The sequence below is a fragment of the Marmota flaviventris genome, chromosome 10 (assembly GCF_047511675.1).
Source record: "Marmota flaviventris isolate mMarFla1 chromosome 10, mMarFla1.hap1, whole genome shotgun sequence".
NCBI classification, from domain to species: Eukaryota; Metazoa; Chordata; class Mammalia; order Rodentia; family Sciuridae; genus Marmota; species Marmota flaviventris.
In genome coordinates this window covers 46,812,162-46,839,059 of record NC_092507.1, presented here as the reverse complement: position 1 = coordinate 46,839,059, position 26,898 = coordinate 46,812,162, and the positions used below count along the sequence as shown (strand labels likewise).

The window sequence follows — 26,898 nt, the reverse complement described above, 5'->3', positions numbered from 1 at the left end:
GTAACTACAATGTCTCTTCTAGTTTTCTTTCTTCCTTACCAACAACCCAATTTGCTTTTAATAAAAATAAAAAAGTTCTCTCTAGGTTATTGTGTTCTTTATGATTTGGTGTTTGCACTCAGAAAATAACTGGTCATATTGGATCATAGGTTAAGTAACAAACTCTTCCCAGTTTCTTGGGATAATAGCTTTCTAACTTCTCATGTGAAAATTTTTTATTTTTAATGATTTTGTTTTTGTTACAACTATCAGTTACTTAAAATTGTCTTTCAAAATGTGTTCCATATACATTTTAATTAAGTAATAATGTCATGTAAATTTTAAATAGGAAATTTAAAATTTGTGTTTGATTTACTTATTTGTAGTTTGATTTATGTCTCTTCTGGTTAAGACTCTTTGTCTAAGGCATTTGTCTAAGGCATTTCATATATGTTATTGTGTTAGGCAGCTTTCCATTATGACAAAATACGTGAAATAATCAAAGGCTTATTTTGCTCATGATTTCATAGGTTTCAGGCAGTTGTCTTTTGGCCTTGTTACTTTTGTCTTGTGGAGGTTCAATGCATCATGGCAGAAGCCTGGAAGCAAAAAGAGGGAACTAGGAAAGGGCTAGGGTCCCAATATTCCCTTCAAGGGCATGCACTTCATGCCTAACTTCCTCTCACTAGGCTCCTACCTCTCAAAAGTTCCACCATCTCACAGTCCCAGTGGTGCCATAGGCTGTAACAAACCTTTTAACACTTGGACCTTTGGGGATAACTTGTAAGCCATATTAGTAACTTAACAAAATTATGATAACTCTAAGATTTTTTAAAGTAAATTTTTGTTGAAAATGATGTATACATATTAAATTTTTATTTTGATTTTACTGGTGAACTTATAAGGAAAACTTTTTATCCATTATTGAAAACATTACTTGTTGTCAAAATGTTTATGAATTCTGCTGAGCAATAGAAATTGGACTTTCTCAGATGTTATCTAGAAAATCTCCCATTTGCTTATTTACAGTGCTTCTGATCTTCTTTTTACCTCTCCTTTCTCATGTTCTAGAGGGGATAAAGGAGTTTCTGCTTCTGAACAATATTTATTTCCAAAATCAATGCTGAGGTAGTTTTCCTTATACCTTGCTGAAGCACTGGCCAGAAATCTGAGAAGCAGTGGGAAGAATAGTGGTTAAAGGTATAAATTTGTTGTATAGTAGCTCCTTATATGTTTATTTGGGCAATTTATCCCTATTAAGTGGTTAAATGGTCAGACTCTGGAATGTCATTGCCTTCATTGCCTGGCTTTCCTCTTATTACTCTCTGAACTTGCACAAATTGCTTAATTTCTCTGTGTCTCAATTTTCTGTAACATGGTTGTTAGGAAGATTAAATGAGATGACATCTGTGTAATGATTAAAAAGAGTGCTTTTTGTGTGGCAAATAGTCAATAAATGTTAATTAGGTAGTTGCAGTAAAATAATCAAATAACTCCTCATTTACTATTTGTCCTTAAAATAGCTGAAGAGCAAATTCAAATGAGCATTAGAATTTTTAGCTATCTCTCTATATAGTTGATTACTCTTTGATCTTTTAGCTAATACGTTAAAAAATCCAACTATACTGAGAAAAATATCATAGAGATTCAAATGTTTAATGACATAAAATTCTAGCACATGCATTTGCATTTTGATGATATATGCTTGTACAGTTATCAGAACTTTGAACTTTTCTCTTTGCTCTAGGGGCATAAGGAAATGGTGGCAGGCACTTCCTCCTAACAAGAAGGAACTATTTAAAGAGAGTGTCAGGAGGAATAAATGGAAGTTATTCCTTGGTTTCACTGGCTTTGGACTGCTATTTGTAGTGTTTTATTTTACTCACCTGGAAGTGAGCCCAATCACAGGAAGAAGCAAGCTATTATTATTGGGGAAAGAGCATTTCAAACTTCTGTCAGAACTGGAATATGAAGCAGTAAGTAGTAAGAACTGTTTTTCTTTAGATTGTTTACGATAACACTCAAAGCAGGAAAGTTACATATATATGAAAGATGCACTGCTTTTTAGTTGTTGGAATGAAATAAACATCTTTTAGTTGTTGGAATGAAATTAACATCTTTTTTTTTTTTATTTCAAAAGTCCTGAGAACTTTCACATGTAGTATTCCCACTGTCTTCATTGCTTTGTTTCCCATTCACCCAATAACTCCTGTTCAGCATGTGTTATCTTTACTTTCTCAGGAAAGCCTGTCTTGATTATTCAGACTGGGATAGGCAGGGTGACTAGATCAGGCTCTAGGGGTTATCCTTCATTCACATTGAACTATGAACCTGCTCATTTGTAGTTGTGGCTGGTGCTCGGTGATAGTGGGGTTAGGTCTCTTACTTTTGTCTTCTTTTATCTTATTGTATTTTTCCCTCAAAGAACATACAGGAGGGTAACTTCATTATTTGTATAATTATTTACTTGTTAGTTTGTCTCCCTTATTGAACTAAGCTCCATGGGGCCAAGGACCTTGTCTGTTTTGTTTGGTGTTTTATCTTAAAGACTAGCATGTACATGAAGTGTGTTTAGTGTGAATTTATTGAGTGAACACATATGTAGTGATGTTTTAATTGAAAGTCAAGTAAAATAAAATATACATTTTTTCTAAACATTAGCTTTGGCAATTGTATTTCCTGAATGCAAAAAAAAAAAAAAAAAAAAAAAGGAGTGGGTGGGTGGGAATTCTAATTCTTAACTCCTTGGAAAGTATAATAACTCAGGTAGTTAGACATTTTGTACCCTAGTGAGCTACTTGGGGATATCAACATTCTGTCTCTAATGCCTAGGGCATACCATGATATGTGCTTAGGTCATGTTGGCTGAATTGATGTCTTTTAACCTCACTTGACCAAACTTTGATATGATTAGGTCTTTTTTTTTTTTTTTAATTGCAAATAAGCTGCTGAATTTATCAAAGAAAAGTTACCATTAAAATAAAAAATAATAATGACTTGTCTCTGTAAAAATTGTTCTTAAGACTAATCTCTTATAAGAGTATATACAGAGATGTGAGATATTTTTTAGAATTTAGCCTAGTAGGAGACAATTTTGAGGAAAGTATTCTGGAAAGATTAAGATGGGCTTTCTATTAGTGCATCTTGTACCATTCATATTGCTAAGAAATTTTTAAAAATTATATATATGTGCTTCTACATGTGTATATACATATACATATAGCCATAGATACACTTGTCTTTTTTTATTGTTTAATCTACAGATATAATACCTCTGTGATAAAATTAAAGCAAATGTTCTTTTAGAGATAAAGTATTATAATTACATATAATTGGAACTCCTTCAGATAGGTTCATAGTAGGTTTTTTTGTTTGTTTCAGTCAGTTTACATTGATGTATTATGCTTTAAAAATGTTAGTTGATATAAAGACTATTTTAATAGTCTTTAGAATATGGATTCTACAAAATATGTGTTTTTAGTGAAGCTGAAAAAGAAGGTTGCTCACTTGTTGATTCATATGTGAACGACAACTTGGAAGTTAAAGTATATATTCAGAACATCCTTAGTTATCTCAGTATACTTGAAAGGATCTCACATGAATATAGCTTCAGAAAAAGTTCTTGAAACACGAGGTGGCTAGTTTTGATCAGCATCATATGGAGAAAATTATGTAACCATTAGTTCTGATATTTTAGTAATTCCCTTTCAATCTGTGTGAATAAATCACTTTAAAATGAATAAAACGTCTTTTTAAAATTTTGTTCTTCATATTAGTATTGGTGTGTGGGGTGTTTTTCTAGTAAGTTATAAAAGTAACTCTTATGTCTTGCTTTTTTATGTGAAATCTTTGTTTTCTAGGCAGTGTTTTGCTTTCTAAAATACTTAGAAAGTAGAAATAAAATTTAAGCACTTTACTAGCATATAGGTTAATATAATGAAATTTTGATTTCAACACATTTATGTGAAAAATATTCATATTAGAATTTGTTCCATTGTGAGAAACCACTTTGCCTTTGCATGAATAATTCAAATTTGAGAGATTTGAGTGTTTAATATATACAAACTTTTACGTAATTAAAACTTAAAATGTTCAACACTAAGTAGTCATGTAACTCTTTATGAAGCAATATAAATGTTTTGTAAAATTCTTTTACAATAAAGAATATTTTCTTTATTTTATTTTATTTTTTTATTGGTTGTTCAAAACATTGCAAAGCTCATGACATATCATCTTTCATACATTTGATTCAAGTGAGTTATGAATTCCCATTTTTACCCCAAATACAAATTGCAGAATCACATCAGTTACACATTTCACAATTTTTACATAATGCCATATTAGTGACTGTTGTATTTTGCTGCCTTTCCTATCCCCTACTATCCCCCCTCCCCTCCCAATAAAGAATATTTTCATTTTAATTTTTTAGTGGATGGAAGAATTTAAGAATGATATGCTAACTGAGAAAGACCCTCGATATCTGACTGTTAAAGAAGTGGTATATCATCTAATTGAATGTAATAAAGATATCCCAGGAATCTCTGAGCTCAATTGGGTTATTCATGTTGTTGATTCTCCAGATATAAATGCCTTTGTGCTTCCAGTAAGTAAATGTTTTCAAACACATTTTTATTGCTAAATTTAATGTCCTTATATTTTATGTTGTTCTAATTGCTTGTATTATTTTCTTTATGGTGCAGAATGGACAAGTTTTTATTTTCACGGGGCTCTTAAATAGTGTAACTGATACGCATCAACTTTCCTTCCTTCTGGGTCATGAAATAGCACATGCAGTACTTGGGCATGCTGTAAGTACCTGAAGTGAATATTCAGTTGTCAGAATATTGCTGCTAAAGTAGCAGGTTACATCTCTTCCAAGAACTGAGTCTTTTCAGTTTTCTGTTTATAATGATGGAATTTTAGTGTTTAGTAATTTCCTTATTCTGTTACCTAAAAAAAATGTGATTGGCTAATTTTCAGATTTTTTTATGATCTTTATACTTGATACTGAATCATTAGTGTTTCTTTTAAATACTATTTTTATTACCTGTCTCTTTTGCTAAAAAAGTAATTATTTTCAACCACTAATTATTTCAAATTAGATTTTAAACTTTCCATAGTTATCAACATATATATAATCTAGTCAGAAAATTAATTATATAAAATGATATTACTATTGAAGTGTGAAAACTAGTTTTCTTTTTGTTCATTCTCAGAGGATAGCTTAGAGCATCTCTGAAAATATCTAGAATGATAGGCCATATATAATTAATGCAAAGTAATAATGATACCTTGTCATCTTACAGTTTACCAAGGTTTTTAATATGTATCTTTTCATTCATAACTTTAATACCTCATGAAGTATATATTTATTATGCCTATTTTATATATGAGGACTGGTATTTAAAAAGACTCTAAATAACACAACATGACAAAGTGACTGACTTGGGAATTTAAAATAGGTCTTCTGCTTTCAAGTCCAGCATTTCTTCCTTTTACCACAATTACCTGTTTGTTGGCAGCAGTTTTTAAAATACATTATAGAATTCAGGTTGATTTATGGTCTTTTGATTACACATCTATTTGACTTGGTATGAGTCCAGGAAAATAACATATACTTGTTTTACTCCTTTTTAAATTGCCACTCATTAAAAAATATGAATGGCTCTTTTGTCCACATAATTAGAGAGAAGTATATTTTCTTTAATTGAAAACATGAAAGCAAATAGTGAAAGGATTATGAAATACTAAATCAGAAGTGTAAGTAATGTTAACCTCAAATGGAAACAATAATGTTTATGTTCCTTCTAAAAGTCTTCTTAAATTCTGCCTATTCCTAGAGTAATAAGAAAATAAGATAGGTCAAAGTTGTACTTATTCTGAAGTGCAAATAGTACTTTTCTCCCTTATTTCCTCAAAGTTAAAGGAAAATTTAAAAATTGTTTTTCTTAAATATGTACAAAAATAAGTCTAAGCAATTGTTAGTGTCATTATATGCACTCTGTCTTCCAATTAATGTTGTCATAATCACAAAAATAAATCAATCTGGCCACTTTAACATTTAAAAGGTTTTACTATTCATTATGTTTTTCTGGAATCTAGTTCAATGCCTCATTCTCATTATATTGTTGTTATCTTTGTCAGTGCAAGAACAGTAATTAGATGAGACATAAAATGCAAATAGTACCCTTCATAGAAAACAGTTATTAATACTTCTATTGCAGAGGTCTTTATTATATGAACACATTTTTCTCTTTTGGGAGTCTAATTTTAATTAAATCTAACTTTTTTTGATGTTTTCTTTGTTTTACAAATACACAAATTTTTTTATTTCTAGTTTTCTAAGACTGTGTAGTGGTAATCATATTCTTTAGTAATTAATAGCAAGGACTTTCTGTTCCATAATGGCTTCATTATTTTAAGTTTCACTCTTTCATGTTAAAATAATCCTGTACTTGTTTTTCATAGGGCACAGTTCTTATAATGAAGCAAAGTGTGTTTGTGATGAAAGATGATATTTTTGAAGAATATAGTCCAAGTCATTGCTTTTAGTTTCAGGCATGTTTCATATGTTCAAGTTAATAACTGCTATGTTATCATTCTCAGCATTCCATTAACATTTACTAATCAACATCAGTAGCAAACAAGAAACAATCCAGTGTATTAAACTTATATTAGACGTTACTATTCAAAACAACTATATTATGTATAACCTTATTTGGTTACTTTTATAGGTAAATACAAAAACTCAACCTAATTCTCTGGTGAGGGATACTAAAATCACAAAATTGACAACTTGTATAAATCAATCATACTTTCCTAAATTAAATCATAAAGACCAAAAGACTTTTATTTAAAATAAACTTCCAGTCTTTTTCTGAATTATTTCTTACTTTAACTGCTTCATATGTTAGGTAGTGTTTAGTCTTTATCCAAAAATGTAAGTACAATAAACACATTTATTTTATGTTTAAAAAGATTTATGATTGTATTAGAAACTAAAACTTACTGGGTCTGTCTGATTCCTGGTCCTTTCACTAATAATGATATGAATTTGGGTAGTATTTTTAAGGGCCTTCTCCATCTCAGTTTCATTATCTGTAAAATAGGAGTAATTTAACCTATTTCACAGTATTGTGCTGTTAATATAAGAAACTGTAGATTAATGAACCTGTCATTGTCTGACTTGATAGTAAGCAGTGCAGTAAGTGCATGACTATGTAAGTAAGGGACAGGAAAAAGAGACTGGGAATGATATGCACACAGAAGAAAGAGAAGTAAGGGTTTTATTTGTTGAGGACCACTTAAACACATGCAGTTATTTAATGTGATTACACATGATAACTAGAGAATATAAACACACTGTCTCAATTTATTGAATGTAATTTTTCACTTTTTTTTTTATTGTTCTCAGGCGGAAAAGGCTAGCTTGGTTCATTTACTGGATTTCCTTGGTATGATTTTTCTCACAATGATTTGGGCCATTTGTCCACGAGATAGTTTGGCAATTTTGGGCCAGTGGATACAGTCTAAACTGCAGGAGGTAAGTCTGAGATAATAACTTGAATTTATAAGGGTTACTTGCGGATATTTTAATACTATTGTGAAGCAACAAATACCAGAGATGTTTCCACTTTTAGGGTGGAAATTTAATATTTAATATTTATTTTATTTAATATTTAATTTAACATGGGTATTGAATTTTAGTGCCTTATGTTTACTTGTTTTAGGGAATATTCTTATATGAGAATTTCAGGAATGCTACATCTCTCAAATAAGTGATGCGTATGGATGGTTTAAAAGGGTTAGGTCATTTTTAGCTAATATCTTTTTTTCACATAGTTGTTGGTCTTACAGAGAGAAAGCATAGTCATGAACCCTTTCTTTCATTCTGTTACTCTAGTGTACTGACTCCCTTGTCCCCCAGATATTTTCATTTTTGGGGAAAACTCTTCAAAGAAATCTCTAATGATGATAGGGTTGCTAAGCTGCTTTATCACCCTCTCCTGCTCACTCCCATTTAAACTTACATTGCCTCAAAAATATTGAAAGGACAGTCTTACTAGGTATTTGTTAACTTTGGTTCTTAGTGTTTATGTGTAATGATAATCTCAAAAATGTATTAAGTCTTTCATTTTGTTTAAAACGCTGCATTACTGAAAGTAGGTCTTGTAATCTTCATAAGTACTTTGTTAACCATGATTAACTATTTTACATTTTTCTTTATTTCTTCTTGTCCTGGGAGTTTGGTTATTTAGGCACAATCTGTCATTTGTTTATTTAATGTTGTGGAGCACCCATCAGAGTGCCATCTGGGTGTTGTTCAAATCTAATGTTCAGAATTCTCTGAGACAAATTGCTTTTGAGATTCAATAACTAAGGCTTTTATTTAGAGTTCTCCTATCACTTGGCTTCATTTATATTGAAGTAAAGGTTCTCAAAGGGAAAAAAAGAAGGAATGGTTATTGCTTAGATTATAGGATCTCACATTTTGGACCTTTGTTTCTGTCACTGACCTGCTGGAATGTCAGAGGAGTTCATATGGTCTTCCCCAACCCATCCATCTATAGATTACTTTTTCTGTGGTGGAATCAGATTTGGTTATAATAAAGATATCTTGTATCTGTTTCTTGAAATTCTTGACGAAGCCTGCCTTTTCATGGTAATTCTTTAATTCAATAATTAAATTGAAAATAGAATAGAGATGACTTTTGTTTGAATTCTTTTCCCCTCAAAACTTTTGGTGACACATATTTTTCTCTCTATAAAGCCCTGCTCACTGTGACTGGGAAGGAGAAAGGAATGCTGATAGTAAAATTGTTAGGGAGTGGGAATTGCCTACATTCATTTGCTGTGGCTATTGAAAACTACATTTAATGACAGGATTTCTCAATCTCAGAACTATACTTGTTTATTGTGGGGAGTTTTCCTGTGCCTTGTAGTTATCAGGGTCTTTTCCTAGTTGTGACAGTCAAAAAGTCTGTACTTAACAAATGTCCCTGGGGGACAGAGTCATACCAGATTGAGAATACTAATTTAAAGCATTTAGCACAGTCCTTGTCATAAAGTAAGGACACGGTAAATATGAACTATTGATTTTATTATTGCTTCATTTAATTCTCTTTGTAAATCTAGGAATTTGGTGCTTGCTGGTATTAGTTCCATTTTACATATGATACTACTGGTTCTCCTTTTAAAGCCAATGTTTTAAATTGGTATATTATTAGTAGACTCAATGGGACACATGAAGACTGCTCATGAGAGTGAAGAGACTGTGATGTCGTTTACCAATCTAAACCAGATACGATTGAGAAGAAAAAAATTCACATCTAATGATCACATACTGTTTTCAGATTGATTATTTTTAGTCATCACAAACATGTTGCTACGTTTGAAAAATCGTTTCCCCAATTAATAGCTCTTTTCTCAAAGAAAAAATGCCTATTGATCTGTCCTTTACAAAGTTTTAGTATTTACTGAAAATTAGAATTTAACTGAAAAGCATTCTCATAAATACAAGTAATTAGGAAAATAAAAGTTATAATATCTATTCTTAAAAAATTGAAGTCAGAAGAAAATTTCATTTTCCTAACAAATTAATACTTAGAAAGGAAAGGGAAATTAAGATAATTTATCAAAGAAACAAAGTTCTGCTATATTGTTAATTTTCTTACTGAAATAAATCTTCTAATAGTATCACTGGTTATTATGGACTTATATTTTTTAAATTTCATTTTAAACTGTAATATCAAAATGTTCTTTGGTCATATTAAGAGCTTGCATTAATAAGCTTTCTTAGAGATCCCTCTACTCAGTGGAGATTATAATTGGAAAACAGATATAATGATACAATTGACTGTCCAGAAATTTGTAGGCATGTTTTTTTCTATTTTTCCTTGTTTTTAAAGTATTAATCTGATGGAAGAAATGAAGGTTCCTTTTATGTTTTATACCATGGTATTCTTTAAAGATGTAGGAAGTATAGAAATTTTATCCTAGATACTCTCTGAAATTGATTTTTAAAAATTTCATTTTGTTATTCCTTTTGTCAAAAACCAAATTACCTTAATGGAATTTTTCTATCATATTTCTTTTTAGTATATGTTTGATAGACCGTACAGTAGAGCACTGGAAGCTGAAGCTGATCAAATTGGACTACAGTTTGCTGCAAAGGTAAAGTGATTATTAGTTGAAAGTAGTGTTCTTCACATAGTAAAAGATAAATGTGTGTTGTCTTAATGTTTGGCATGGGCAGAGATTAAGAATTAAAATATATTAATCCTAAATATTTATCAGCTTCCCATTACTACAACAAAATACCAGAGTCAGCTAATTTCAAGTGAGAAGAGGTTTATGTAGTTCGTAATTTTGGAGGTTCAAAAACATAATGCCTGCATTGACTGAGTTCTGGTGTGGGTAGAAGATGGTGACATGTCATGTCAGAAGCGTGCATAGAAGCAAAGTGGTAATATCTATAATGGAAGTAGAGAGAAAGAGAGGACAGGTGAGGTCCCACAATCTCATTCAAGGACACACCCCCAGTGACCTAGGGATCTCCAACTTGTTCCCACCTTCTAAATGTTCCACTACCTCCCAGTAGTGCCACCTGGGGTCCAAGCATTTAATGGTAATGGACTCTTGGGCGTCATTCAGACCTTATCCAAACCATAGTCCCCTTATGTAATTTTCATTAATCTGTAGAATTTGAAGATTGTCACCTTTGCAAGAATGCAAACTAAAGATGTTCACTTAACCCCCTCCTATATATGAGGTTTTGTTATGTCTTTAACAGAATATGTAAGATTATAGTGCCGTAATTATAGGGTTATATAAAAAAGTCTTAATCTTTTATTGGAAAGAATTTTTTGCATGTTTTATTATTTGATTACAGACATGAATTATGTAAATTGAAAATTTTAAACGTAGGGATAAGTAATGTCTTGATCTCCTTGCTCTATAGCCAGGAATGGTGGCACATGCCATTAATCCCAGTGCCTTGAGAGGCTGAGGCAGGAGAAGGAGGTCAGTCTCAGCAACTTACCAAGGCCCTAAGCAACTCAGGGAGATTGTGTCTCTAAATAAAATATAATAAAGGGCTGGGGATGTGACTCAGAGGTTAAGTGCCCGTGAGTTCAATTCCTAGTACCAAAGAAACAACAACAACAACAAAAATAACCAGTCAACCCCAAAAAAAACCTCAAAAACAAAACAAAACAAAACTTGCTCTCCCTAGAAAGCTAATGCAGTCTTTAGTTTCCTCCTGTCCTTGCGTTTCTGATCTAAGGAGGCTCTTTGAGTAAATAAGATGATGTATAGCTGTTACCCCACCTAGAGAAAGGCTAATCCTATTGTAGCTATGATTCTGATTGAGCAAAATGTTTTTACATTTTTACATACACGTAAATAGATGTATAAAGGAATAGGCATTCAGTGTGTTTTTGTTGTAGCAGGTGACTTTTTTTTCCTTTACTTTTACTTAAATTGGTTTTGTTTCTCTCCTGAATGGATACTTCTTGCCTGACTACTATTTTAATCACCTGTAGTAACAGTTCCTGAATTTAACATTAGAAGTAAAAGTGTAGTTTTAATAAAAATGAGTGTAAACAATGCCACTTCACATATTAAGTTCAAGTTTTATTTGATCCTTTGTTAAGTTTCCAGTAGTTATTATTATTGAAATTACTATTACTTGAACCTCTCATAATGAGTTTTATAGTTTAATTTTATAAATCAAGATATTACTCATTTACAAACCAGAAATCATTATTTGAATATTAAGTAAGTAAAATTAAGTGAATTTTCCGACTGCATACATTGAGATTCCTAAATAAGGAGTGATAGATATGCTATATCAAGACCTTTCTAATTTTAATGTATTACGGTCTGTCAGATTTTCCCTTTATATTGTGTGTTCTTTGTTCTTGATAAGAAATCTTGTTGATCTCAATAAATTGTGCCTGCTTAATTTCCAAGAAACTTCTTTATTATCTTTTTCATACCATATAAGAGGCTAAGATAATTTTTTTCTATATGGATAGCTAGTAGAGTTGGCACCATTTATTGATGAGCATTCTTTTCTTCACCACACTTCAGTATCTTTTTGTTTTAAAGGTGGTGGTATATCTGGGGTCTATTTTCTGGACTCCTTATTCTCTCCCATACCACATCATTACTATGTTTTTGTAATAAATGTTGATATCTGATAGCTTTTGTCCTCCAGTGTTTTGCAAGATGGATTCGGCTATTCTTGGACCTTTGCATTTTCATTTGAATTTTAGAATCAGCTTTAAATTATACAACTGTTTACAAAGCATGCCTAGAATTTTTATTAGAATTGCATTGCATTTATACATCAATTTGGGGACGACTGCGTCCTGTGCAGGCAATGGGAATGGGATTCCCCTCTGTGGAATGGGTTGGCTGAGAAATAAAAGCTAAGAAAAATAGAACTATGACAAAAACCTCAAGACACAGAAAATATTTTCAAAAAGTTGGGGTGAGATGGGCAAGCTAACCAGACAGATCAAGCTTCTAGACTAAAAGGCAAAATGGAGCCCACGTCTGCTTTATTTATATTGGGGGGCATCAAAGGCTTTCCATAGAATGTTCTTCTCTAAAAAATGTTGAAGGTGAGCTGCCCAGTTCCCAATGGGTTGTGCCCATCTCTAGAGAGACTGTGAGAGATTTTCCTAGCTGAACAAAGATAAAGGTCATGTGCCTTGGGCAATCTATTGCATGGGAGAGCCAGGGATAGTCCCCAAGGTTAAACCTGAAATCTCCCTGACTACATGCTAAGATCCTCATGTATTTTTTACAGGTGGTGCCCTGTAGTCTACCATATTGATTTTCTCATCCATGAATATGATATATTTATCTATTTATTTAGATGTTTTTAAATTTTTCTCAGTAATGTTTTGAAGAGTTTTTGTATGTAGGACTCAGACATATTTGGTTAGATTTATTGTTAAATGTGTGATGTTATGATAGATAGTGTCATTTTAAAAATAAATTGCTTACAGATAGAACTATCATTTATTTATATAGCTAACTTGGTATTCAGCAATCTATTTCTTACTTTCCAGTCTGTATACTTTTTTCCTGCCTTATTGTAATAGCAAGAAACTTCAGGTGATAGGCAACTTTGTTTCTTCTGGATCTTAGAATATTTTGCCATTAATTATGATGTGTGTTATAAGCTTTTTATAGAGACTTTTTATCAGATGAAAATTTCCCTTTTAATATTTTAAGTGATTTTTAAAAATTATAAATATTATATTTTATCAAATGTATTTGCTACATTTACTGAGAGGATTATGTGATTTTTTTCTCCTAATCTGTTAGTGAGGCAAATTACATTGATTTTATTTTAAAGTAGTCAAACTTTTACTTGTAGAAATAAACTGGATTTTGTCATTTACATTACTCTTTAATATGTTGCTTGAATTAGTTTGCTGACGTATATTTTGAATGTTTATGTTTATTGGAGATGGTAGCCTGGAATTTGCTTTTCTTATAATGTTTTTCTCAGTTTTTGGTATCAAGGTTATACTGACGTAATAAAGTGAGTTGGGAAGTGAACTTAATTTTCTATTCTCTGGAAGACAAGAATTGTAAGAAATGTAATGAAATGAAAGACGTGTAATGTTAATCTTTCTATAAGAGTAGCATTATTTATTTTTTAAATGTTTGGATAATTCATAGGTAAAGCCACTTGGTTCTACAGATCTCTTTGTGGGATTGTTTTTAATTATGGGCTTAGTCTCATTAATAGATGTAGAAGTATTCAGTTTTCTATTGCTTGTTTCTCTAGGAATTTGTTTAAATTTTCAACAATATTGGTATAAAATTATTTTAATATATTATTCCTATATTTTTAATGTCTAAAGGATACCTGTATTTTACATATTAAATTTTAAATATCCTCCTGGTTCCTAATATTGGTGATCTGTGCCCTATCTTTTTTTTCTAGATTTTATCACTTTCATTAATCTTTTCAAAAACCATCTTTTGATTTTATGTAATTTCTTTATTATATGTTTGTTTTCTATTATATCAGTTACTTTTCCTATCTTTATTAATTTTTTTCAGGTTTCATATGCTGTTCTTTTCCATTGTTTCTTAAAGGGATACTTATTGATTTTTTAAATTCTGTTTTGCTTTTAACACACATGCTCTTTAAGTTACAGTGGGGTTACATCTTTATTAACCTGTCAGAAGTTGAAAAATATGCTGTGGTTTGGAAGTGTCCCCCAGAGGCCCAGGTATTAGAGACTTGGTCCCCAGCCCATGGTGCTATTGGGAGGTGGGCCTATTGAGAAAAAGTTAGATCACTGGGAGCATGCCCTTGAGGGAAATATTGGGTCTCTGGCTCCTTCCTCTTTTGCTTTCTGTTGCCATGAGGTGAATAGACCTCTTCTTCCATATGCTCCTCCCATGATGTATTGTGTCTCCACAGGCCCAAAGCTACAGGGCCAAGTGACCATGGCCGAAACCTCTGAAACTGTATGCCAAAATCAGTCTTTCCTCCTTTTAAGTTGATTATGTTAGGTATTTTGTCATAGTGACAGAAAATTGACTAACAGCTCATTACACCTAACTTTTTAACCATCATAGCTTAGTAGTTCAGTGCCTTTTACCATATTTGTGACTTATCTTTGTGGTCATGTGTCTGGCTGGGAGCTGTGACTCTGCTGCTGCCCAGGCTCATAAGAGTACCCTATATATATTGCTAGCCCAGGAAAAGATCAAAATTTGAAGTGTGATTTCTCCTGAATGCCTATCACTTTAACAATATCCTCTAGTCAAAAAAACTCAAGTTAAACCATTGTAAGTTGAGGACTATGTATATATTTAAGGATATCCTTTAGGAGAACCTTTGCTTGCCACATTGCAGGAATTAATATGCATTTTTTCTTTAGTTTAAAATATATTCTTGTTTTCATTGTGATTTTTCTCTTTGACTCTTGGATTATTTAGAGGTTTATTGCTTAATTTTTAATCATTTCATGATTCTATGGTTACCTTTTGTTTTTGATTTCTAAATTAATTACACTGATTAGAGAATATACTGAATGATTAATGTTATTGTTTGTATATGAGGTGTCCCCCCAGAACTCCTGTGTTGATGCACGAATGTTCAGAGATAAAATGACTGGGATTGTGAGAGCTGTAACCTAATCTGTCAATCTTAGTTTGAACAGACTAGCTTGCTAACTGTAGGCAGATGGGCATGGCTGGGGGTGGGCATCTTCCCTGTGACCCTTTCCCCCACAACTCTCTGCTTCCTGACCTGAACAGCTTTCCTCTGCTGAGCCCTTCTTACCTTGATCTCAGAGAAATGGCATCGACTGTTTATGGATTGAGGACTTTGAAACTGTGGACTCCAAATAAACTTTTCTTTTTCCGAGTTGTTTTTGTGGGGTCTTTTGATCATAGCCTGGCAAAACTGACCAAAACAGAATCATTTTTGGGTCTTGCTTTGTGATTCAGCATGTGATCAAGATTGTTAAAATGGTTTGCACTTGAAAGTTGACTCTGCTATGTGAATGCAGGGTTCTACAGATGCTAGTTTTCTCAATGTTGTTAATTTTGTTGTTTTAGGTCTTCTTGGTGATTTTTTTCCTCACATATCAGGGAAAAATTCTGAATGATTAATGTTATGATTTGTATATGAGATTAGTTAGTCTTTCATTATCATTAAAGATTTTTCTTTTTCTCTTTTTAATTGTATCAATTTTTGCTTTATGTATCTTTTAGCTATTTTAACCATCCACATTTAGAATCCTTACATCTTTCTGGTGGATTGATCTTTTTATCAGTGTACAATGCCTTTTGTCTCTAGCAGTGCTTTTTGACTACTATTCACCTTTTTCTTTATAAGTATTGTTATTCCACATTATTATTATTTTTTTGGTTAGTGCTTGAACGGCATCTTTTTCTTCCTTATTATTTTCAAACTTTCTATGTTCTTAACGTGTGTATCTCTTATAAGCAGAAATACTGTTCTTGAGAGGTGCTAAGTAACTCAATGAGATTCTGTCTCTAAATAAAATACAAAATAGGGCTGGGGATGTGGCTCAGTGATCGAGTGCTCCTGAGTTCAATCCCTGGTACTCCCCCCTGCCAAAAAGAAGAAATCCTGTTCTTTAATCTTTACCTTTCATCTGTGAGTTTAACTTGCATTTCTTATTGACTAATGGTATTAGTGTAAGCACATTTTCATGTGCACATTGGGCATCATTCATGTATTTTTCTTTGTGACCTGTCCAGGTATTTTGCCCTTTTCTGGGGCAGGGGGACAGAGTACTGGGGATTGAACTCAGGGGCACTTGACCACCAAGCTACATCTCTAGCCCTGTTTTCTATTTTATGTAGAGACAGGGTGTCACTGAGTTGCTTAGCGCCTTGCTTTTGCCAAGGCTGGCTTTGAACTTGTGATTCTCCTGCATTAGCCTCCGAACCTCTTGGATTACAGATGTGTGCCACTGTGCCTGGCTACTTTGCCCATTTTAAATTGAATTGTTTGCCTTCTTATTCTTGAGTTATAAAAAGTTTTTATATACTTGCTAGATAGAAATCCTTTGTCAGATGTGTGTATTTTATCATTTTTTTTTTTAAATTTTATGGCTTGTTCTTTTTGTTGTTTGAATGGATTTGGAGAATATTTAAAATTTTATCAAGCCCAATTTTCCACTTTGGATGTAATTATTATTCTTTGTTTCATTTTCTTCAGATGGATATTTTAGCTTTTTAGACACTGAGACCAAAAGACCTGACAAGAACAATTAGAGGAGGAGAAGATTATTTGGGGGCTCATGGCTTCAGAGATCATGGTCCATAGATGGTTCGCTCCATCGCTCTGGGTTTGAAGTGAGGTAGAACACCAGGGTGGAAGATTGTGGAAGAGGAAAGCAGCTCAGGTCTTGGAAGCAGGAAGCAGAGAGAGGGGCTAAGCCTAGCTCACAAAATATATACCTCAAAGGCATATCCACCTAATAACCCACCTCCTCCAGTTACACCCTTCCTGACTACAGTTACCTCTCAATTAATTCCTGTTAGGGGGATTAATGCACTGATTAGGTTAAAACTCTCATAATCCAGTCATTTCCCCTGTGAACTTTCTTGCATTGTCTCATGTGAACATTTGGGAGATACCTAATATCTAAACTCTAACAGTGAGAGCTAAGATCTTTGATTTTAGACTTTCTTGTTCTTTACCAAAGACGGTTAAAGCTATAAATTTCCCATTCTCCATTATTTTAGGTGAATTTGAAACATTGATATATTGTTATATTTATTATCATTTTAAGTAAAGATGTTTTCTAATTTTTTTGTTATTTCTTTTATCCCTGAGTTGTTCAGAAATGATTCTTTTTTTGTGAGAGAGAGGGAGAGAGAGAGAGAGAGAGAATTTTAATATTTATTTTTTAGTATTCGGCGGACACAACATCTTCGTTTGTATGTGGTGCTGAGGATCGAACCCGGGCCGCACGCATGCCAGGCGAGCGCTCTACCGCTTGAGCCACATCCCCAGCCCCAGAAATGATTCATTTAATATCCAGATATTTGTGGTTTGTTTAAATGTTCTATTGTTGTTTATTTCTAATTTAATTCCTTTGTGGCCAGTAAACATGTTCTATAAGATCTTAATCTCTTAAAGATCCAGAAACTTGATTTGTGGTGCAACATTTGGTTTGTTATGGTGAACAGTCTATCATTTGGAGAAAAAAAAAGTGTTCTACCATAGTTGAGTGTGTTTTTTCAAAAAATACAAGTTAGTTTATGCTGATTTACACTGTCATTCAGATTTATATCCTTCTGATTTTTTTCTACAAGTCTGCTTTTTTGAGAGAGGAGTTTCAGAATCTTCAACTATAATTTAGATTTGTCTATTTTCCCTTTCAGTTCTCTTGCTTTTTGCTTCATGTAATTTGAAGCTCTGTATTAGGTGCATATGCATTTGGGATTATTTTACCTTCTTAATTTGATTAATCATTACAAAATATTTCTTTTTGTTTGTAATAATACTTCTTGACCTGAAGTCTATTTTATTTGACACTAATATAGCCTCTTTAGCTTTCTTATGAATTACTTCACTTGGTATATCTTTTTCTACTAATTTATTTTCTAGCTATTTGAGTTTTCACATTTAAAATATGCCTCTTCATGATACTCATCATTCGGTACAAGGGCATGGCCAGTGGTCCCTGTGGCCACAGTAACATACACTGATTGTGTAGCCTGTTGTTACATGTTACAGGGTGTTTAGGGTGGTTCAGAAAGTAGAAGGCAGAAGAGAAGAGGGGAAACCTCAGAATAATTAGGAAAGAGGACATGTTATATAAAACCTGAAATTAATTGGAAAAAGTTTCTAATTAATAAATTGATCTAATTTCAGAAAAAAATTAAAAAAATATGCCTCTTCTTTGCCTTTAAGTTGAAGTGATAGTCCATTTATATTTATTTAAATATTTTTGAGTGTGGTTGTATTTAGGTCTGCCAATTTGTTGTTTTTTTATTTGTCTTATCTTTTTTTGTTTGTTTCTCTGTTTCTTCTTTTTTGCCTTTTTTTGATTCAGTCAATATATTTTTATCTCATACCATTGACTTTCTAGGTATAGGTTTTTGCATTGTTTTTAAATTGATCCTTTTAAGATAATGGTAGTCATATTTAACTTATTCAAATCTACTTGAGGTTAATATTGAATAATTTCTAAGAAAAAACAGAAGTCTTACCATGATGTTTGGCAGTCATCATGCATTTAGGCAAAGATAAAGTCCAATCTTCATGATTTCTGAGGGTTTCTTCTTAAATTGTAACATGCTGCTGGCCTGAGTTTTTTTTTTCCACAAAAACTACAAACCATATCACTTTAGCTTTTTGTTGCTCAAACTCAATTGTTTGATGAATGCATTGATTGCGGGGGTGGGGTGGGGGGGAAGGCTGCAGACCCATAGATCTGGTCTCCAGCATTGCTCTTTTAAAAGTAGATGTCTGTCTATTCTCTGCCAACTTTTCAGTAGTCCCCCAGAATCCCACCCTTGCATTTCCCCTTCTTCTTGTTAGATAATTTGGGCAGAGCTGACAGAGTTTCTCAGGCCTTTTGTTCTCACTGTAAGAATTTCCTCTTTCAGATTTCAAACTGCTTTTTTATCCTTGAGCTTTGTTCTCTGGCACTGTAGCTGGTGAGCTGTTGTTTTTCACTACTATTTTCTGCAGCTTTGTCTGTGGAAGCTGGACAATATCCTTAGGCCAGAAAACCGTGAGCTTTTGTCTTACTTATTCTAAAAAAAGTTCAATATTTAATTCTCTCTTTTTTTCGGGGGTGGGGGCAGTACCAGCTATTGAACTCAGGGGTGCTTGACCACTGAGCCACATCCCCAGCCCTATAATGTATTTTATTTAGAGACAGGGTCTCACTGAGTTGCTTAGTGCCTCCTTGTTGCTGAGGCTGGCTTTGATCCTCCTGCTTCCCTCTCCCAGCGGCTGGGGTTTCAGGCATGTGCCACTGTGCCTGGTTTAATTCTCTTTTGACTTGTTTATTTTTGTTTACTGGCCAGTGTCATTAAATATCTGTTATTTTTGATCAAGTTTTTTATAATTTTTATCTGCTGTAGTGTTCACACAACCTTTTTCTATCCTTACTGGAAGCTTCACATTCTTTGAAAGAATATTTTTATAGGGCATAATATTTTAAACTGACAGTTATTTTCTTTTAGCATGTTAATGATGACATTCTAGCATTTTCTAAGTTTATTGTTTCTTTTGAGACATTGTGTTGTGGGATTCACACACAAAGAGACAAGGCATGGGGTGTTCAATAGAAAGCAGTATTTATTTTGTGCCAACACAGACTTGGTGGATTTTCATCCAAAGATGGAGCGCAGAGAGGCTTTGACTTATACAGCCCCTACTAATTCCCCTCCCCCCGACCTAATTACATATTAGCTCCTTCATCTCCCCTATATGGGTATTCTATACTTTAAAATCATAAGGAAGTTAGGACAGAGCTGTGCCTGCCACTGGGGAAAGGGAGTTTGTCAGGGTCATGCATGTGCCCTGAGTGTCAGCAGAGTTGCACATGCGTGCTGTGTGCCACCTCGCCTTTTTTTTTTTTTGTCTGGGAAATGCATGGGTGCATGGTTACTGAAGGTGCCATGTTGTCCTTCAGAGTCCCACATGCTTGCACAGATGCTAGCCAGGCTACACTGCCTTTGAAGAGGGTTCCTACCACATCAGCTATCAGTCTTTCCATTGTTCTTTGGAAGACAATGCATCTTTTTTCCATGGCTGCTAAAATTTTCTATTTGTCTTTGCTTTTCTGTAGTTTGAGTGTGATATGTCTACTTGTATTTTCTTTTTATTTATTGTGTCTGCTGTGGTTACATATTTTTCATTAGTCTGGGAAACTCTCAGCCATTATCTTTTAATGTATTATACTTGCTTTATTCTCTTCTCTCCTTCCGGTATCAGGATTACAGATAATGTTAAACTGTCATGTGTCTCTTTAATTCTTTTTAATTTTTTTATTTTCTACACATGTTTGTGTTTTAGGATGCATGTTTTTCACCGTAATGCAGTTCACTAATCTTATTTTCAACTGTGTCCATTCTGTGTTAAACTCATCTTTAAGTTTTAAATTTCAGTTACTATGTCTTTCCATTCTAGAATTTCTATTTGATTCCCTCTTATAAATCTTAATTCCTTGGTGAAATTCTCCATCTTGTAATATGTTTCTTCATATTTTCTTCAATATGTTAATCATAATATTTTAAAATGTCACTATTAATTCTAATGTCTGGATTATATCTGAGTTTGTTTCTGTTATCTGTTTTGCCTTTGGTCTTTTTTTCTTGAAATGGTTGCTTATTTTTGATTGAATGCTGAATATTTCATATAGATAGATATTTTAGCTCTAGTTGACATTTTATTTGATTAGAGCAACTCCCTGTATTTGATGACAGAGTAAAGCAGGTTATTTCACTCAATCAGGGGCCTGCCTACTATCTTTGTCGGGTACACCAGATTCCTAAGGGTACTGTCCTCTAGGCAGGCATCCTGAAAGTCTGGAGTGTGCATTGTCTTCCTCCTCTTTAGTGGTCCTCAGCTTCATTTTTTTTTTTTTTTTTTCTTTTCCTCATAGCAGCAAGGTACTGTTAGAATTGTTGAAATCTTTACTCAGTATTTTGGCTTTCTTTTTTTTTTTTGTACCAGGGATGGAACTCAGGGGTACTTTACTACTGAGCTACAGTCCCAGACCTTTTTAATTTTTTATTTTGAGACAGGGTCTTGGAAAGTTTCTGAGGGTCTTGTTATGCTGGGTTTCTGTTCTCGAGACTAAAAGGCTCAGGGGTCACTCCAGTTAAACTGGGCTAACTGGGCTGCACAAAATAACCACACAAGAGACACAAATACCTTTTTCTTTGGGGTCGCTGTGACGGCTCCTCTGACCTTAAGGGTCCGCAGAAAGAGAGAGCAAGAGCACGCACTGACCCCTTTTATTGAGGGAAGCTATTCAAATGAGGCAAGGGGTCAGGTTTCAGGGGGCTGAGTATCTTCATGATGTCCACTGTCAGCAGGTTGACTGACACCTGGGTAGGCCATACCCAAGGGCACAGTAAAAGAAGGGGACATACACAAGGCACTTCCATGGAAGATTCTATCCTAAACAGGGCAAGGGGTTATATTACAAAGAAACAGGTGAGCGTAGCTTCACCCATGGGGCTGTAGCAAGACACACCCATGCACGAGACAGCAACCCTCGCACCCAAGAAGGATGGGGAAAGCTTTGCCACATTTCTGCGACTGAGCGCCTCAACACCCAGCCGGGGAGTGTAACCCAGTCACGTGTAAGGTTGGTCTCCCACATTGTTAGGTTGCCCAGTCTGTCCTCAAACTTGTGATCCTCCTTCCTCAGCCTCCCCAGTCGCTGGGATTACAGGTGTGTGCTACCACACACAGATTAGCTGCTTCCTGTTTAACTTTAGCTGTTGCACTTGGGTGGCTTAAGAATGGCAGATACCTCTGCAAACTAGAATCAAGTGTAGTATCAGCGTTCCCCTTGCCTTTAGAAGCTCGACTTCTCAAATTTGGCAGCTTTGATGAGTCTGATTCTGAAGTTTTTGGTTCTTTAGACCCACCAGGCAGCCAAACACTTTCCTTTGCCACCTCTTTCTGCTTGAAGTTTTCAGCCTCTTGCTCTTCATTGCTTAAAATTCCTCAGGTTCTCTGAGGGGGAAGAATGATACATAGAAAGGGAATTTCACCTCATTGAGCTCCCCTTTCAGGGATTTTTCTTCCTCCAGCCTTGGCTGACTTGTTAACTCTCCAAACTTTTGAACAAGATTTTCTTATTTTGTCCAGATTTTCTAATTGTTTATGGCAGAAACATTGGTCTGTTGCAAGCTGCTTTTTCAGGACTAGAAGAAGTAGTTCCTTAATTAGTAATTTTAATAATTACCTAATATTCCATAATAGAAATGATACATTTGTTTATCTGCTATTAAAATTTTGGATTATTTCCAGGATATATTCTTTTTGTGATTGTTCTATAAAAAAATAGAAATATTTATATTTCTTTAAATCCCATGGACTTTTATACCTGTAGGAAGGGTAACGACAAGATTGCTAAAATTTTCATTTTCATATTTAGCACATACTCCCAAGTATTCTCAAATGTTAATAGCAGATTTCACCAACATGTGAGAAAGCCCTTTTTTCTCATACCCACATCAGTACTTTTTCAGTCTTTTTAACTTTTTGTCAATTTGGACGAAAAAGGATGTCTGGCTCCTTTTTTAAAAAATGTTTTCAGTGCTGGCAGTGGAACTCAGTGCTTTGTGCATTCTAGGCAAGTGCTGTCCCACTGACCTACTTCACCAATTCTTTTTATTTTATTTTGAGGTAGAATCTTTTTAAACTGTACAGGCTGGTCTCAAACTTGAGATCCTCCTGTCTCAGTCTACCGAGTAGCTGGGATTATAGATTATAGGCCTGTGCCACCAATTTGACTCATTACTTTTTAAATTTGTATTTTCTTACCTCATGGTAAATTGAACATTGTCTCTCTTCTGTTGACTTTTATTTTCTCTTTTGCAGATTATCTTTTTTTTTTTGGCTGGGTAGATTTTAAAAAATAGATATTGCAGGCTCTATACTTGGAAATTCTGAATTAGTAGGTAGATGACAAAGTTCTGATCTGAAAATATTTAAGAACAGACAGTGATTCTGATACCCTGGTAAATTTAGACATTTCTGCTTTAAATAATCAAATTCCAATTTTGTGTTTTGGGGAGACTTGGTTAATTTTTTTAAATAGAAGAATAAAATTAGAGAAATTAGTGGAGATTACCGATATTTCTTTGATTATTTGTAACATACAAACCACTTTTTAAAAAGAGTACTTGGATAGATAAAAGTCTGATCCCATTTTCTAAAGTGCACTAAATATTGTTGTGTTTTGTAGTACGTGACTTTTTTTTTGCCAGTTGTGATAATATGGACTACTAAGCTCAAATGAGAAAGAAATATTGCTACAGATGTTAAGTCATAAATATGTAGCAATGCAGATAATGTCTTTGCTGTGGAAAACTTATGTTATAAAAATGACATCCCTGAAATATAAGTTTTTATTTCCTGTCAAAAAAGAAAAACAGTGTAAAAGTCTCAAATATTTTATTTATATTGCCATTTATTTTTTGATAGCACCTTTTTGGATAATAGCACCATTATCTGCCATTTAGTACTTATTATATGCCACTATTATGCTTAGTGTTTTATATATATTGCATAATCTGATCTGTCAAATAGTAATTCTGTGAAGTGGTTATTGTTATGACTATCCTCTCCATTTTACAGATGAAGCTGCTGAAGCCCATGTAGTTTGTCACTTTCTTGCTCTCAAGTACAAATGGTAAAGCTGTGACTTCAATCCAAGTTTGTATGATTCTAAGGTCTATGCCTCTGTCTATCAGTTTTGTTTTTCCAATCAGTTTTTCTACTTCTGTGTTGTATTCCATGCTTACATCCTTTTTCCTCACTCAACTTCTTAGTAGCCTTTGAAACTATTAACCACCTTCCCTTTTAAATGTATGTATATATTTGTGTGTATATCCATCATTTCAATATAGTGTAGAAAGATAAATATTATGAACTCATAATGGAAAATATTAGCCTTCTCTGCCCCACTTTACATAATCATCTTTAATTCTTTTAGCTATTTCTGTGTAATATGTTTATTTTGAAATTTTTTCATTTATTAAGTTTAGATATTATCTGTTGACTTCTCATTATGGAAGACTCAGTGTTTATTATCTGACTAATGATTTTATGTGCTTATTTGTCCATGTGTATTTCTCTTTGATTAAATATCTGCTCAATACTTTTACCATACTCTAATTGGATTGTTTTTTTTTTTTTTTTTACTACTAACTTTAGAATATTCTTTATAATTTCTGGATATAGTCATTTGTTGGCTATGTGATTTGAAAATAGTCTTTTTTTGTCTGTGGTCTGTCTGCTTTTTCTTAGCAGGGTTCTTTGCTGTGCTTTTTTTTTTGGTGCATTTGAAGAATAAACATTTCATTTTAATGAAGTCCAGTTTGAATTACCTGGATAGAACCTCTATACCAATTTCTGGGGCCCTGTTTCCTTTTGGTACTTTATTACACAAATTTCAGCCACTTCTGGAACCCTCAACTCCTGTCCCCTAACTCCTCTCACTGAGACTTGCCATGCTCCACTTGGCTTCTGCCTTCCTGTGCTGTGGTTAGGAAACTAATCCCAGGCAGAGATCAGGGGCACATTTTGGGATCACCTTGAGAGTTTTTCTTCAGTCTGGGATCACAGTTCTGTCCTACCTAATACATTTGCCTTATTTATTTTGTCTAGCTTTATAGATATTAAAAATGAGAACACCAGTCTAGGACTAGTTATTCTCTAATGACTAAAACTATACAATAAAGTCCTTAACTTTTGATGCATAATTATGTGTCCATATTTTATAAGGTGCTAGGAGATTTATCAGAAGCTCTGTTTGCATAGGTTGGGTTAGTGAACTTCACTGTAAGATGAAGCATGGTCAGTGAGCTCTTTCTTTGAGAACCTTTACATGGAATATAGATAGGCCTTTTCTCTCTCCTTATTTCAGTGTGTTTTCAGATGAATTTTGTAAAATTGGTTGTCAGTGTTTGGGGCTTGAGAGGGCAGAAGGAAGTAGTGTTTCCCATTCATTTTATTAATCCTCTATTAGAAAGACATATTCTCTTAAGTATTTGATTTTGTTGACAGTGCATATCTTAGCTTTTTCGTTGCTACGACCATAAAGACATGACAAAAACACTTTTAAGGAGGAAAAGTTTATTTGGGACTTACAGTTTCGGAGGTCTCAGTCCATAGAAAGCCAGTTCCATTACTCAGGGCTCCAGATGAGACTGATCATCATGGCAGAAGAGTGTGGCAGAAGGAAGTGGCTCACATGATGAACAGAAGGCAGAGATAGAGACTCCACTTGCCAGATACAGAATACATACCCCAAAGGTGTGCCTCCAAAGACTCACCTCCTGCATCCACACCCTACCTGCTTTCAGCCACCACTCAGTTAATCCCATCATGGGATTATTGCATTGATTGGGTTAACATTCTCATGACCCAATCATTTCTCCTGTAAACCTTTTTGCATTGTCTCACACTTGAGCTTTTGGGGGGATACTTCACATCCACACACTGTAATATTGCATATTTATTTGTTATTGTAACAAATTTTGAGAGTTTACAGTCATTTACAGAAATTAAATTTTTTATTCCTTATTTTTTAAAAATTTTGATTTGTTATGACAAAGTGGAGCATGACAACAGAATGCATTACAATTCATATTACATATATAGAGCACAATTTTTCATATCTCTGGTTGTATACCAGAAATTAATTTCTTAAAAAAATTTCACAATTTAATTATTTATTCTTATTTTTGAGTATCTGTTTTTTTAAGTTTTGAAAAGAAAACTAATTTTTTTTTAAATGGATCTAAACTGGGAGCATCCTTTTAGGAGGGCATTATATGTGATTGCTTTTTATTGTTATAGTAATTAGAGAGGTATGAGGAGATTACTGTGTTTAATGGGGATTAGGAATGATAAATATCCTAAAGTCTTCACAGGACAAATTGTCTGGTGCTTGGAGCCTATCTTGTCCCTTTGGGAAACACTGCCTGCAGGTTTAACTAACATGAAATAACTGTGCCAATAGCACCATCTAGTGAGGGAATTAGGTACCATGCTGAATCTACTTTCCTCACAGAAATGAGAAAATTAAAAATTCTCAACTATGTAAAATAATAAATTATAGACTCAGATTTTTGAAGCAGGAAGGAAATTTAGAGCTAGTATAATTCACCTTCCTCTTTTACTGGTAAGGAAACTTACCAAAGAGGTGAAGTGATTTATCTAATGACATGCTTAGTAGCAAGATCCCTGGCACTTGTTTTCCAGGTTAGTATTTTGAGCCTTAATTACAAAGCACTATCTTTGTGTTTTATTTGGATTACTATCTTAGGTTCTTGAAAAGTTATTCATTTAAGAAGAAAAAGTAGTAAATTAGAACATCTCATTTAATAGGTGTGTTATAAAGTAACTTTTATATGCATACATTATGCCTAATATCTTTTTTGCATTTAATTTTATCACCCAGAGAAATGCATATTCACTTACTTTTTAACTGCTACAATTTAAGCTCTTGAGTGTTGAATTTTATGATAAAACTTTACTGAACATAGAGAAAAATAGGTACATGAAATTTTATTTAAAACTTTATTGTACTGATTGATGAACTGGAACATTAGCAATCAAAAGAAGCAGAAAACTTGGGCAAAAAAATTTAAATTAAATGAACCTCAAAATAATATGCTCCCACTTCTCCTTTG

General features: G+C 33.5%; 1 protein-coding gene across 4 annotated transcripts in view; it reads left to right on the top strand.

Moving 5' to 3' along the window:
- Positions 1-26,898, top strand: part of Oma1 (OMA1 zinc metallopeptidase) — a 62,591-nt gene that overhangs the window by 11,238 nt on the left and 24,455 nt on the right. For all 4 annotated transcript variants that reach the window (XM_027944985.2, XM_071618736.1, XM_027944986.2 and 1 more), the window contains exons 3-7: positions 1,727-1,955; positions 4,409-4,582; positions 4,680-4,787; positions 7,394-7,522; positions 10,078-10,152. In XM_027944985.2, coding sequence (XP_027800786.2) covers positions 1,727-1,955; positions 4,409-4,582; positions 4,680-4,787; positions 7,394-7,522; positions 10,078-10,152 — 715 coding nt within the window. The remainder of the gene's footprint in view (positions 1-1,726; positions 1,956-4,408; positions 4,583-4,679; positions 4,788-7,393; positions 7,523-10,077; positions 10,153-26,898) is intronic.